The sequence below is a fragment of the Balaenoptera physalus genome (assembly GCF_965194825.1).
Source record: "Balaenoptera physalus genome assembly, chromosome: 9".
Taxonomy (NCBI): domain Eukaryota; kingdom Metazoa; phylum Chordata; class Mammalia; order Artiodactyla; family Balaenopteridae; genus Balaenoptera; species Balaenoptera physalus.
Window position 1 is genome coordinate 1,833,548 of NC_138888.1, and position 13,699 is coordinate 1,847,246.

Here is a 13,699-nt window from a genome sequence, read left to right on the forward strand (position 1 = left end):
ACCAGTAAGTGCTTCTCTGTCGACAACTCTCCTGATACACAGGGTAACAGAGAATCTCAGACGTGGCATTTTAACAAGCGACTGCGTTAAACTAATATAAATTTAAATTTTCTTCTCTGACTTGACACAAAAGGAATGGAAGTTATTTTTATAACATGGAGAACCATGAATAAAATCCTAAGTTCTCACTCTCTTTAAGCTACCACTGAAATAGAATTGCTTAGCACTTTAATAACACTCAGAGTCTCCGTCTATGTGGGCCGTGACGTCGGACCTGACCCTGCAGCTGTGAACCGCCCCTCTGCTAGCCCCGGGGAGCACGGGCCACGGAGACCAGGGGCCGCCCGTCCCCGCATGAAGCTTCAGGGCACAGCAGGCCTGCCTCCGCGTGCCGTCGACGGCGGCAGAGCGGGGCAGTGAACAGCCGGTCCGGCCCCCAGAGCCTGAGAGACGTTTACTCTGCGGCCGATGAAAGACACGTTGCCAACCCGATCACGGTGATCACGGGTTACTAACGCGTCTTCCCCACCCACGCGCCAGCCAGCCGGCCGCAGCCAGGGGGCGCCCCACAGCGCAGAACCAGCGCCTCTCCAGCGCGCACGCCCAGGGCATCGGGCCCCCGCGCCGCAGGACAGCAGCTCCGGCCACGCCCACGCCCCGCGGAGGCCGGGAGGCCGGGAGCCCGCGCCCGCGTGCCCGCCCGCCGCCCGCCCGGCCCGTTACCCGCGCTCTGCGCTCGGCCTCCAGGCGCTGCATGAGCAGCACGGTGTCCACGTCGTCGTCCTCCTCCTCCTCGTCGTCCTCGTCCTTCTGCTTGGACTCCTGCAGCCGCTTCTGGAACTGCCACTCCAGCATGAGCTTGCGCAGGCGGTCGCTCTCCTCGGCCGAGCGCTCGGCCTTGCCCTGCAGCTCCTGGATCTCGCGGCTCAGCAGGTCCACGATGTGCAGCTGCTGCTGCTTCTCCAGCTTCTCCCGCGCGTCCCGCTTCCAGGGGTCGGGCGACAGGCTGTCCCCCGAGGCCAGCTCCTCCCTGCTGACCGTGATGTACTGCAGGTCCCGGCGCTCGATGGTGCGCGGCTGCTGCTGGGGCTGCAGCTCCCGGATGACGGTGTCCGGGGCGCGGGCGGGCGCGGGCGGGGCGGCGGGCGAGGGTGGCCCGGGGGGCGGGGGCCCGGGGGGCGGCGCCTGTGCCCGCAGCTGGCCCAGCCTGCGCTCCTGCTCCCGCCGCCGGCGCTCGCGCTCCTCCTCCAGCCGCGCCTTTTCCTTCTCGTACCAGCGCTGCTGCTCCTCCCGCTTCTTCCGCTCGGCGGCCGCCTGGGCACCGCTGGGGGGGGGCGCGAGGGGCGAGTCCAAGGGGATTCCGTCCCCGTCGCCGGCGCCGTAGTGCCCGGGGGGCAGCTCGGTCCGCACCGGCGTCGAGGCGGCTGGGGTCTTCCAGCGCCCAGGGCCGCTCTTGGTGAGCGTGGACGCGGGGGTGCCCGCCTTGGACGGGGGGCCCAGGTGCTCCTGGCTGGACGTGCTGGAGCCCAGCGAGGAGCCCTGGTTGAGCCACGCGTCGCCGCCGTCAGACCTGCGCTCCATCGCCGCCCCCACCCTCTGCCGCTCCAGGTGGCACCCGACATCCTCCCGGAGTTCCTCCTGGGACCGGGTCACACGCTGGAAAACGAAAACGGGAAACCGTTATGTTTCAGCCACCGTCAGAAGTCACTGAAAGTAAACAGTTCAGCTCAGGAAGAAAGGAGCGTTAGGGAACGTGTGCGGTGAGCGTACAGGACGGGCTGAGGCTGCCCGCAGCCAGCGCCACTCCCGCGACAGCGCTTTCCCAGAGGACGTCTGTATCTGTTACAAAGCTAAAGGGGAAAAGGGAAAGCGGCGCGTCCTCTCCGCATCCATGGCCAAACAGCGAAATGCACGAAGGCTCGGGCTCTTCCCGTCCGGCACCGTCCTCGTTCTGGGGCCTCACAGGCGTCTGCACTGCGGTGCCAGACACAGGGCTGACGTTGAGCAGAGGAATGTGCTCAGTCCGGTGTGAAGAGCGACAAGAACTACTTCTCTGCAGTAAAATTCTAATTAGCATTCAGACTAATTATCAAATCCTAGCCACGGGATCCATCCGCGACTTTCTGAGTCCTACCAGCTGACCGCGGGCCCAGGAGCACGTAGACAGAGCGGGGCGGGGCGAGGAGGAACGAGCCTGTACCCGTGTCTCAGACAGGCGGCGGGGTAATCTGCGGGACACACCCGCTGCACGTGTACGAGACAGAGTGAGTACGCCTGCCTCCGAGGCTAGTCTTGCGCGTGGAAGAGGCATGTCTGAAAATAGCATGATGTGACAGAAAATGATCTGCTACGATGTCCCAGCCAAACAGTTTTTTTTCCAGCCCTAATGAGTAGAAATTGAAGACACAAATCTGGAAAATAAACTATTTCCCTTTTCTCAAAAGGCACACCAAGAACAAAAAAATGAAATATATCACTTGAAAAACCAGCAGCCTGATAGAAAAATGGAACATTTACTTCCAACATTTTCTCCAGCTTTGCTGTTGTGTGCGCAGAAGCACAGCCTTCTGACGACTGGGCGCATGATCTACAGCCCACGTAGAAGCACGACTAGACTGCCTGCTACACGTGGAAGGCGCCTCTCGAGCACAAAGCTTTGCAGTTCGTGCGTCCAGACTACACGCCTGCTAACCCTCGGAGTGCAGTGATAACTGAGTCATCCTTCACTTTCCTCGAAGACTTCACTTCGCTGCTGGTGCCCACTCACCCCCCGACCCCCGGTAAGTCCTGTCAAATTCTCGGTCATTTCAACATCCACGCAAGTGACCCTTCAACTCCCTGGCCCTCCTCCGGTGCTTATTACCCACGCTGTGAGGCAGAGGCAAACAGCACGCACAGGCCATAGGCATGCAGGTCCCTGGCGCTGTCCAACCCCCGTGCCTCCACGCACGGAAGGAGGTCTGCCTAAGGGCGAACAGAACACGCCAGTCGACTCGTGCCCGGGGCCGTCAGACGGGGCTCCTCCCCGCCTCGCTCACGCTGCCCCTGCAGAGACGACCCTCCTCGGGCCTCTTACCCTCCGGGCTCAGCTCAGAACCCAGCTCACGTAATTATGGTCTAGGTGAGCATCCCACCCCAGCTTCAGCTTCACGGGCGGAACCACGGCCGTCTCAGCTTTCCCGGGGCTTGGAACAGCCGCCGATGCGCGCCGAGTGCCGGGGACGCCTCCTGCTTCCTCCCTCCCCCCCCACCCCCCCGCTCACTCCAGGATCAGTGAGCCTCGCCTACAGACCCTAGTTAAGCCTCAGTAAGAGAGCAGAGAACCGCCTTTCATGCTCAGAACTCTCTCCTATGCCCGCTTCTCCTCAGGTGACCCCAAAACCCATGAGAGAAGCAGGAACAGGAGCAGTGCAGCTCTACAGAACGTGTCACCTGTGCCTCGGAAGCCCCTCCGCCCTCCCGCAGGCTGGTCCCCTTGAGGGCCCAGGACGTGCCGGGAGCCCCCCCCTCACCTGGGCTGCAGTACTGGAGTGGCTGCTGTCCGTGTGCACGTGGGGCTTCTCCTCGTAACGGGGCCACTGGTCCTGAGGCGGAGCCGTGCGGTCCTGGGACTTGGAGGCCGGGAAGGTGAAGTACTCCCTGGTGTAGGTCTGCGTCGGGATGGGGTAGGCCTCGGGTCGGGGCGGAGGGGTCAGCTCCTGCAGATGGGGAGAGGGAAGGAAGCTGAGCTTTCCGCAGTCTGTACCACAGACTGACCTAATTTCCAATGACCTCTTTTAAAGTAGGATCTGCGTATTTTAAAAACGGTGTTAAAAATTTAAAGTGTTCGATCCTGTACTGAGAATAATTAAAAAACATTTTATTTTGCCCCAACTTACTAATTTAAAGCTCATTTACGCATTATATTAAAAATTCAAAACCCAAACACTCAGGAACCAGAAACAATGAGAACAGTTTCCTAGATAACTCAGGCCCCTGGGGGAACCCAAGGGTCTGCCGTCGGAGCATCCGTGTGCTCACGTCTCAGACCTCAGCGCAGAGGTTTCCAGTGGAGACGGACGTTATCTTGGCCGCTGTCCCAGAAGCATAGGCGCCTTTCCCGCCGGGACTAGGGGGCTCCTCTGTTGGTGGAAAACAGGAAAGAAAGCTAATATTAAACAAACAAGCCCGACGTAACATCGCGAGAGCTCTTTACGGGCAGTAACCTCACGCCAGGCACGTTCACGCCGCCAGCGAGGTGTCGAGCACAGACAGAAACAAGCGCGTGGAGGTGAGGGCTCACCTCGCCCACTCCCGCCTCTTGAATCATCAAGAGCCCGGAGCCACGAAGCTGTATGTGCGAACCTGGTATCTGGGGCACGTCTCCTACCGCTGCTGCTTCCTGCTGACAACCCTTTAACACCATAAAGACCGTCTGCTGCCCCGCGGGGCATCCACCAACCTGCGCTCTTCCTCATCAGTGTACCTGCCCAGAGCATCCAGGAATCAAAGTTCCCAGGCTAGTTTTTATTTCCCGTTAGAACCTTAGCTGTAGCATCTTTCATGAAAAACACATCCCAGTTAGCTAATCTACGCAGGTAATAATGTTCTTTTAATGCGCAGCAAACCCGGGGCACCCTCCTCCCTCTGGCTGAGAGCAGGCACGTGCCGGGGGGTGGGCAGGCGGACGGGGGGTGCGTGCCTCGACGGGAGAAGGGCCGCGAGGCTCCTCTTACTTGCGACGTTGGGGCTGGAGCGGTGGTCAGCCCTGTTCTTCATCAGCCTGTCGTCGCCGGGCAATTTCTTTGGTTCACTGTATTCTGCCCAAGGCATCTGAGGGCTCTCCGGGGACCCGTTTTGAGCTGAATTATTATAGAGCTCAAAACCTTCACTCTTTGGTCGGGGTTTACCTGATCCACGACGATCTGAAACTGAAATCAAAACACCTTCAAGATCTGTTCCTTTGTTCAAGATCTTATCTTAAACACCGTTTAGTTTTAAAGGAAAGGTGAATCTACAAATACTTAAAATTCCACAAGTAAGAATCTGTTTTTACCAGAAGAAATGAGGTGACTTTTATATAAAAGTAAAATCTTTCTAAAGAATCTCTAGGAAGTTTTCAAAGAAAGCAACATTTAAGGGTCCCTGATGAGAAAAACTACTCTTTCAAAGCTCATTTTCTCACAAGCTTACCTGCTTTAGGTAACAGGATTACTGTTAAAGTGACTTCTTTGGCTGCAACATAAATACACTTCCCTCACTTTTTAAAATGTGCATTAATTCCTTTCATCACTCAGGGCTGTTGTCCTCATCGTGAACCGCTGTCACTGCCGTGATTACTCACTCCTTACTTTTTAGCTTTCCTGGCCTCTCGCTCGACGGCCCTGACCTATTATTTATTCCAACAGTTTCCCTCGCTGGTCCTAAACTCATCATCTAGTTTGCTTCTTTCAAATGACTATAAACTAAGACATCAGACAACCAAGATGTTAAGTATCATGTCATGAAAAAAGCAAAAGCGCAGTGCCGTGTGAAGGCCTCGTGTTTGCCTGGTCCAGGCTCTCAGTGCTTCGGCTGCAGTCACTATCAGGCACGGGCTCTGGGCTCGCCCAGGGCACCGGATCTGGGGATGCACACAGCCAGCCAAGGACATGCAAAGTATGTGGTGGTTTAACAGACAATGGGAATCATAATGGTTTTCCCCTGGTTTCTCAACTAATTCTTTACAAAGCCCCACATTTATATTGATTTTATTCTGAGGTTTTCGATGTACCTACAAAACCATGGTTCCCACCAACAAATTATTTATTCAAAAACTGAGCTTTTTATTAAAGTGAACTCTCTACATAACAATCATGCCCTATCTCAGAGCATGCAAGACTGAAACAACTATTCACACACACGCGTGTAAACATTCCTTCGAGAGAGAAATCTACTCTTTCTTTGAAGGCTTTACATCCCGTGTCTGTTTGTCTGTCATAGATGAAAAGTCATTCCTCCACTTAATACCGACCAAGTGCTGGCATGTGGAACATGTGGGGTCCCCTGCAGTCACCAGGCGTGTGCACGTCGTCAGTGGCTCTTGTGGGGGGGGGCCCTAATAAACTACCACCACCGTAGCGCGACTGGCCCCAGCAGCCCATGATCTAGTAATCCCGGGCACCGCGCTCAGCCTCTCGTCCTTCTTTAAAGCCGGGGTAGTAACGACAACAGGGCCTATTCCAGAGTATTAGAAGAGGCCACGACTGGGAAAAGCCTGGCACACGGCGGCTGATCGGTAAGCATGAGCTACGACTGGCAGCAGTCGATGGAGGCGGCAGCGCCCCCCGCCCCCCAGTCCTTACTTCTCTGCATCATGGGGGACGGCTGATTGAGCAGGGTAGCGAGACCGTGATAAATGGCTCCTTGCTTTGCTACTTCCAGCGTCACCACGGAGCTTGTCCTTGTCATCAGTTCTGCTGCCCTGGGAAGAGAGCATCACAGCTGTAAGAGAAGTGATTCAGGCACCTGTCCTGTCACCACAGCAGTCTGTGGTCAGAGCGAGGCCAGCACGCCCGCCGGCCTCACCCGCCAGCCTGAGTCAAGTTCTGACAGACTCCCTCCCTCTGATTATCAATAAGAACAGTAGATGATTTCCAGAAATTTCAACAAGTGCAAGGGGTCAAAGAAATGTATTCAGACTAAAATACATAATTTTCATGTACACCAAGACTTTTACACTTAGAGAGGAAGGGCATAGATTTTAGCATGGTTTTTCGTCTGCCGATTCCAAAATTTAATATGAAACATCTCTAAAAAGTGCTCTTCTGAAGCTTTAAACAAATAAATAAACGATACCTTTCTTGTGAGAGTCCTACCAGACTGCGTCCGTCCACACTGAGGAGCTGGTCACCTGCAGCCAGCCGCCCGTCCTGAACACACCCGGAAGGCATGCGGATGGGACGCGGCGGGGGGACGGCCGGGGGAGAGGGGAGAGGAAGCCAACGGTAAGTACGCTCAGACTTGGGTTTGCCACACGCTAAAGCATCCGCAACACCGCCTGTCGTCTGTTAAACACACGGCGCGCTGAGAGCTGGCTGCTCTAAGAGTCATACCCACCACATCAGCAGCACCTCCTTTTACAACAGACTTGACGTAGATTCCAAGTTTGTCTTGACCAGCACCCTAAACAAAAACAAGGTGGAAAACACCGCACTGAAAATACACAGTAAGAAACGTAAAAATAAAACATGCATATAGATGACTGTAAGAAAAGTCTTAGCTCTTGTTTTTACATGAAAATTAGAATTGCAAAAACTATACTAATAGAATTAACACTCCGGTAAATATAAAGAAACTAACCGGAAATGCACCTACTTTGTCTTTCCAAATTAGGAAAAACTACTCCTGAAAAATCAGTCAATTACCAGTCAGCTGGTGAGGCGACCACGACCGACCTGCAGTCCTGAAGGCAGAGGTGAGTCCTGACAGCACAGGTGTACGTGGGCCACACTCGCAGCAAGCGCTACTATTCGCCTGAATACGAAAGCAGCTCACCAGCGGGTTTCTGCATTCCAAAACTTACCCACCTCCCCTTACACCCTTATTCTTTCCACACATATAGTTTAAAATCTAAAACAAGAAAAACCTTCTTGTGGCAAACAAGAAGAGGGACTTAGGTAGAGACAATTATGCAGAAAATGCTCTACATTGCCGCAGTTAAAGGATCACGCATTGTAACCCTAAGGAAGTCCTGAAGCTACAAGCACCAGCCCACACGACACGCGCGCGCACGTTAGTTTCATTGCACGTTACATCACGGACGGGCAAGGAACCTCCGTGAGGCGGATGTAAGAAACAGATACAATTGCCTTACAGAATCGCCCGTGTTCTATTTGGACTTTACAACTACAATGTAACATCAAACTTTTAGATAATTTATGAGGGCCACCAAAGGAAGCATTCATACGTATGAAACGTCATTTGGATGTCACTACTGATATTCTGCAACTGAGAACATATTTCTCGGCTCGAACCTCAGTACTTATGAAATACTGTATCACAAAAGCAAAAATATAAGGTATCACAGAAAGGTATAAAGACAGTTCAACAAATGACTTAACTGACACCAATTTTCTACAACACTCTGGAACTCCCAAACTTCCACTTGAAAACGCATTTTTCCCTTTAGTTACCAGAACAGGTTTAAAGAGGACAGTCGACCCACCAGCACTGCTAGTCGTCGCCCTGCTCCCGCCTCAGGGGAGACCCGGCAGAGGTGCCGTTCTGTGTGCCTAGAAGCACCAACCGCTGACCTCCTTCTGAAGACCATACACACTGCCTCAGCGCAACAGCTCCACTCCAGGTTTCCTGGGGTTACGTTCCCTGGGAGCTGAGTTTAGAAAAGCTCTACACAACGTAAGTAAAATCCGAATTCTCCTCAGCAGCTCCTGACCCTCTGGCTGAGTGAGGTTTCCCGACTGTTCCCCTCAAGACCCCTCTCTGTCTCTGTCTGTCTGTCTATCTGTACGTCGACATCCACCCACCCTGCCTCATTACACGTCTCCTGCCCGGTCCAGACACCCAACCACACGCCCCGAGGACTCAGTTGGCCCTTCTGCCTCACGTACAAAATTACTGGGATACTGGGGAAATACTGTACTTTTTTTGGTACATTTGAAATTTCACACACACACGTGTGTGTGTACATATATGTATATATATAATCACTCAATAAACGGGAACTTTCTGAATTTTAGCCTATCACTTAGCAAAAAAGCAATAAATACAGCTTTCACCTGACTTCCCTTATGCCAATATGGTTTCCTTGAACCTGAAGACTAAGACGCTCCGTGGGACACTACTTCTAGGGCAGCCCCACTGCCCCATTTGTTAAAGTGGGTACCCCTCCTATATTACCTAATTAAATGACTCCTTCAAATAATATTCTATACTTTGATGTAACCTGTGATTTATTACCTAGTTGGGCTGTTTGAATAACAACTGCGTTCATTCCGCAATGGTCACTGCCTGCCTGTACCGCCCTAAGCTCTCTGCGTACGTGAATGAACAAGACAGACACCTCCCCACGTCCCCGCCCCCAAAGGAGCTTATATTCTAGAGGAGGTTTCTTTGCGGTTGTCAAATAATATTTCTGACCGGGGTACTGAAAATCCCTCTTTATCTTTTTCTGCAAACGCTGCGTGATCATTTCCTTGTAACTAGGACAGATTTTTTTGGAAAGGTTCTAAAAGCATAGTTACTTTTTTCTTCTGCTCTCTATTTGACTGATGTGAAAGCAATGCTTCTAAACTTCAGAATCCCAGATTTTAGTGTGAATGGACACACTACATTTTCACAAGCATTATTTTTTGGGAATGCAATACTGTCCTTGTAATTTAGATAATAAAAATTGTACTTTTAATAAGATCGTCAATCACCACTACCTTTGACAAAAGAAATCTCTAGCAGTAATACCCATAAGACAGTATTTTTAGTAACTGATGTAAACAAAATACCAAATACATATTTGGATATTTTAAAACAATAAATCAAGCCCTCCTCCCCATTTCTGGTATGAAGGATTATTATTAATAAAGAAAAAAAATCTCATTTATTTAGACAAACCGTGATAAGAAAACTTTAATCTTTTTAAAGTCACAAAATAGAATGTATAAGAAAACCACGAAAATACTGTTCTGCTTCCTCCTGATAAGCCAAGAACTCGCAAACGCGCTTTTCGCCGCATATCCGTCAGGGCCTCTGTTAGTCACAGCTTTCCCTCCAGGAGGATGCCCTAGCTGCACATCCACGATAAACTGTAGCTTCACTACGTTATTACTTCCTGTCTTCAACCTCTTCATTTAGACCAGTAATCACACACCTGAGGGTAACCACCGAACTCTAGGATTTCACAACCGCTCTGTATTTTAGACAACTAATACACAGGCTTAAACTCAGCAGACTCCATATGAGCTGCGAGTGGCACTGAAATAACCCAAAGTCCTAACGTTTTTAAATAGATCATTTATTACGCATTATATGCAATATGAAATTTAATAAATCTAAGTTTAAGTATTCAAGTAACCGATCCTGTAATAGATATTTGATAGCATCATTTAAAAAATTTTTTTTATTGAAGTCACATCTTTAAACAAGCATTAGTTTACATTATAAGTTTCAGAAAAATTCTGGCAAAATGAGGAAACTCTCCTTATGACTGACCCGCTGGCCCCCTCTATCCAACCTGCCTTAGAAAATTCCCCTTCCGGAAGCGCATGCCTCCAACAAAGCTCTCCTGACCCAGCAGGTCACCAGCTATCTGTCAGTGAGCAGAAGCCTCCTGCACAGGGCGCCCAAGTTCAAGTTCAAGCACACCACGCCCACCTGATTGCCCTGCACATCCCCCCTCCCACCCCGTTGCCAGGTCCTTGCTTTTACTTATGCTGTTCTCACCACACAAAACGACTTTCTGGTGCAATGGCTCTGCCAAAATCCTTTTATCATCGGATCCCTAGGCCCACCTGCCAGCCCACTCACCTTGCCAAGGCCAGGCAGGATGTGACCTCTTGCTCGCTCATGTTCCCATGGGATTTCCTGTGTTCCCTCAGACGGTTACAGGCGGCTCCTCCCCCAGCTCCCTGCCAGGGCCGCTTCCCAAATCCCTGCAGTCAGGCTACGACAACGGGGTCAACTCCTTATTTTAAAAACCCTCTCTGGGGAAATCCAGAATCTTACTGAATGAATACGTTAGCAGGCTAAGAAGCAGCTGATATGTCCGTTATCTGTGAGCTGGCAACATAACACTGATAGCACTGCGGAACTACTGGTGTAAAAAGTTAGAAACCTCAAGCATTTCTGACTGTGACACTCAGATCCACCACTGCCAGGCAGCGGGTGATGAGGAAGGCACGGCGCTGAAGAACTGATGGACATTACTGTCTCGCATGACGGGAAGTTATCTAAATTCTGAGTCACAGCCGCTCCTTTTAATTCCAAGTAAGTTCAATTTATGCTTCCTTGTCACAAGGAAGAAACGAGAGGTCGTGATTATTAGAGACCTCAATTCAAAAGACCACGAGCATCTAAAAGCTCTACTGAAGGTTGGTCATAAAAACTGACCTTAATTAAAAGTCATCAACAAAGCACCATGAAAAAAGATTATCTTTTAAAAAGACTCTCGGGGGTAGGGAGGTACATAAGTAATGTTCGAAGACAGGGGTCCGCAGCGGCCGGGCCGCACAGCAGGAGGTGAGCGGATCCTCCGCCCCGGACCCCCCCACTGCTCCGATCCAATCCCACCCCCCGCCCCCGCCCCCGCCCCGGTCCGTGGAAAAACTGTCTGCCACGAAACCGGTCCCTGGTGCCAAAAAGGTTGGGGACCGCTGCTCTAAGAGGTATCCAAACTTTGGTTGGCATTTGGATCTTCCAAATGTGGTCTCGACCTCGCACTATTTACCTAGTGAATACGCCTTACTTAACAGAGCACCGTGCCTGCACGTCTGTCAGCGTGTCCCCTTCTGCAGGCTGCCTGTCTCTGTGGGGAGGCCGGATCCCTCCCATCTCTCCTTATTTGAATCTTATCTGTACTTCGTGGGTAGCTCACGGCTATAAACTGGCCATAAAAATCTGTATATGCAACTGCTCTACAGATAAATTACAGTTCCACTGGTAACTATTTTAGAAAGACAAAATCAAAGATGAATGTACCACCTGGAGATGAAAGAACTCTAAGGAATTTCTAACTCTCTCTCTCTCTCTCTCTCAAATCGACATGGATAGTTACTTTCCACCCCAAAGACCGCAATCTTTGAGCGACGCTGAGGCGATCCAAGGTCTCAATCTGGCCAGAGCAGCCCTGGCTGGAACGGCCCCCGTGACTGGGGAGCTGGGGAGCTGTGTGGGCCCCTGCCCGCTACCATCTGCACTGGGAGCAGGTCAGCTCGTGGGAAAGACGTAATCGTTCCTTAACATTGCAGAGCTCTCTGCCACCCACCCCATTTCATCTGAATAAAAATAAAAACGTTATAGACTACGATAAAAAAATGAATAAAACAAAATTTATTAATTCCAGAAATATTAAACCACTTATGTCTTATTTCTACACAATAATGCACACACTAGCCCAGTAAGACTGAACTTTAAAAAAACTTACTAAACAAATTCTATTAAGTTCCTCTTTTATTTACATACGCACAAAGTTAAAATTCATTTTATGGTAATTCTACTTTTCTAATTAAGAAATAAAAACGGAGTCCACAAGTCATACCTTTTTGCTGCTACGTATCAAGGCAGCACATCTGTCATTAGAAGAATGTAAAGACGAGCTGCCTAAGCACTGACCAAAAGCCCACGAGAGGAACATACGCAGAGAGCTCTCCAGGCGCTCGCTCGTGAAGGTACGTGAGGCGTGTCGGGCGCGGCAGCCACGAGGCCCAGGGGCTGCTGAGCGCTGGGATGCAACTCGTCCAAACCGAGACGTGTAGCTCAGTGCAAAGTGCACCCAACTTCAAAGACTGAGCGTGCAAAAGAAGAATCTGAACTATCTCACTGACGACTTATATGACCACACGAAATCATAACTGCATAACAGAAGACACACTATTAAAGGTAATTTCAGTTTCTTTTATTTTTGTAAATGCAGCTAATAGAAAATTGTGAATCACCTACACAGCCCACGTACTCTATTTCTATTAGACAGCACTGCTCTAAAACTCTAAGCTTTTCATAGTATATCTATGTTATTAGTAACCAAAGATACTAGCAATAATCTATAATTAGGCAGATAACTGGGTAAAAACAAGATCTAACTGCAACACAATATATATGCTAACATTATGCACCCTGATTTCCAACCATGAGAAGAGAACCACAGTATAATAAGTAAATATATAGAGTAAAGTATTTTAAGAATTACTTGCCTAAAGTTGTCCAAACCGGCATTTGAAAAGATATTATTGTATTTTTGGTCCATGTTATTTGTAAAATTAAAATGAACACAATAAGCATAACCATTTGGAATTACCCATTCCTCACCTGACAAATCAAATTCCTTTTTAAAAACTGTCTTCTGGAAAGCAGTTATATGTTCCAAAGGCATCAGGAATTATGAATTTCACTAGATACAACTTTGGAATTAAATATTAAAAGTACATTTTAAAAAACCAAAACCACATTTTCCCTTCCAGAGGCACCGATGAGAGTCACACACAGTACAGCACTCGAGCTGCTGTCTGGCATTTGTGGCCTTTAACGTAATTTCAGGCGGGTAGAGAATGGTGACCACACACAGTAGCCAGGGGCACAAAAGAAGGCAGAGGGCTAGATCCTCAGTCCTGAAAAAAGCAGTTAAAGTGAAATAACAAAGGTCACTCCTGTGTGATCTCAGTATTTAACCTTAAAATGCATCTTGAAGCTGCTTTCCTTTCCCTTAAGAGGGAGAGAAGGAGGCTTGAGGAGAAGGAGTCTGAGAGGAGGAGGAGAGAAGGAAAGGGCAGAGGTTGAAGGGGGTGAAGCAACACCACACCTGGAATTTACCTGCAGAATAGGTACACGAGAGAACAGCGGTCAGCTGACAAAAATGATGCCCGTATAGAAGGACAGACAGCAGAAGCCACACTGCGCTTTCCCCAGAACCGAAAGAAACACGCACCTATCAGTCAGCTGCCTTATGCCTCCGATGAGAACCGGCTACAAGTTTAGAAAAGGCTGCCCCCAAATACCTTGTTTGCTCTAAATCTTC

At 50.1% G+C, this 13,699-nt stretch overlaps 1 protein-coding gene across 13 annotated transcripts in view; it reads right to left on the reverse strand.

Moving 5' to 3' along the window:
- AFDN (afadin, adherens junction formation factor) overlaps positions 1-13,699 on the reverse strand; it is a 135,641-nt gene that overhangs the window by 18,317 nt on the left and 103,625 nt on the right. For all 13 annotated transcript variants that reach the window (XM_082475849.1, XM_082475852.1, XM_082475848.1 and 10 more), the window contains 7 exons: positions 7,078-7,143; positions 6,817-6,890; positions 6,324-6,442; positions 4,716-4,910; positions 4,030-4,121; positions 3,513-3,698; positions 724-1,656 (listed from right to left, as the gene is read on the reverse strand). In XM_082475849.1, coding sequence (XP_082331975.1) covers positions 724-1,656; positions 3,513-3,698; positions 4,030-4,121; positions 4,716-4,910; positions 6,324-6,442; positions 6,817-6,890; positions 7,078-7,143 — 1,665 coding nt within the window. The remainder of the gene's footprint in view (positions 1-723; positions 1,657-3,512; positions 3,699-4,029; positions 4,122-4,715; positions 4,911-6,323; positions 6,443-6,816; positions 6,891-7,077; positions 7,144-13,699) is intronic.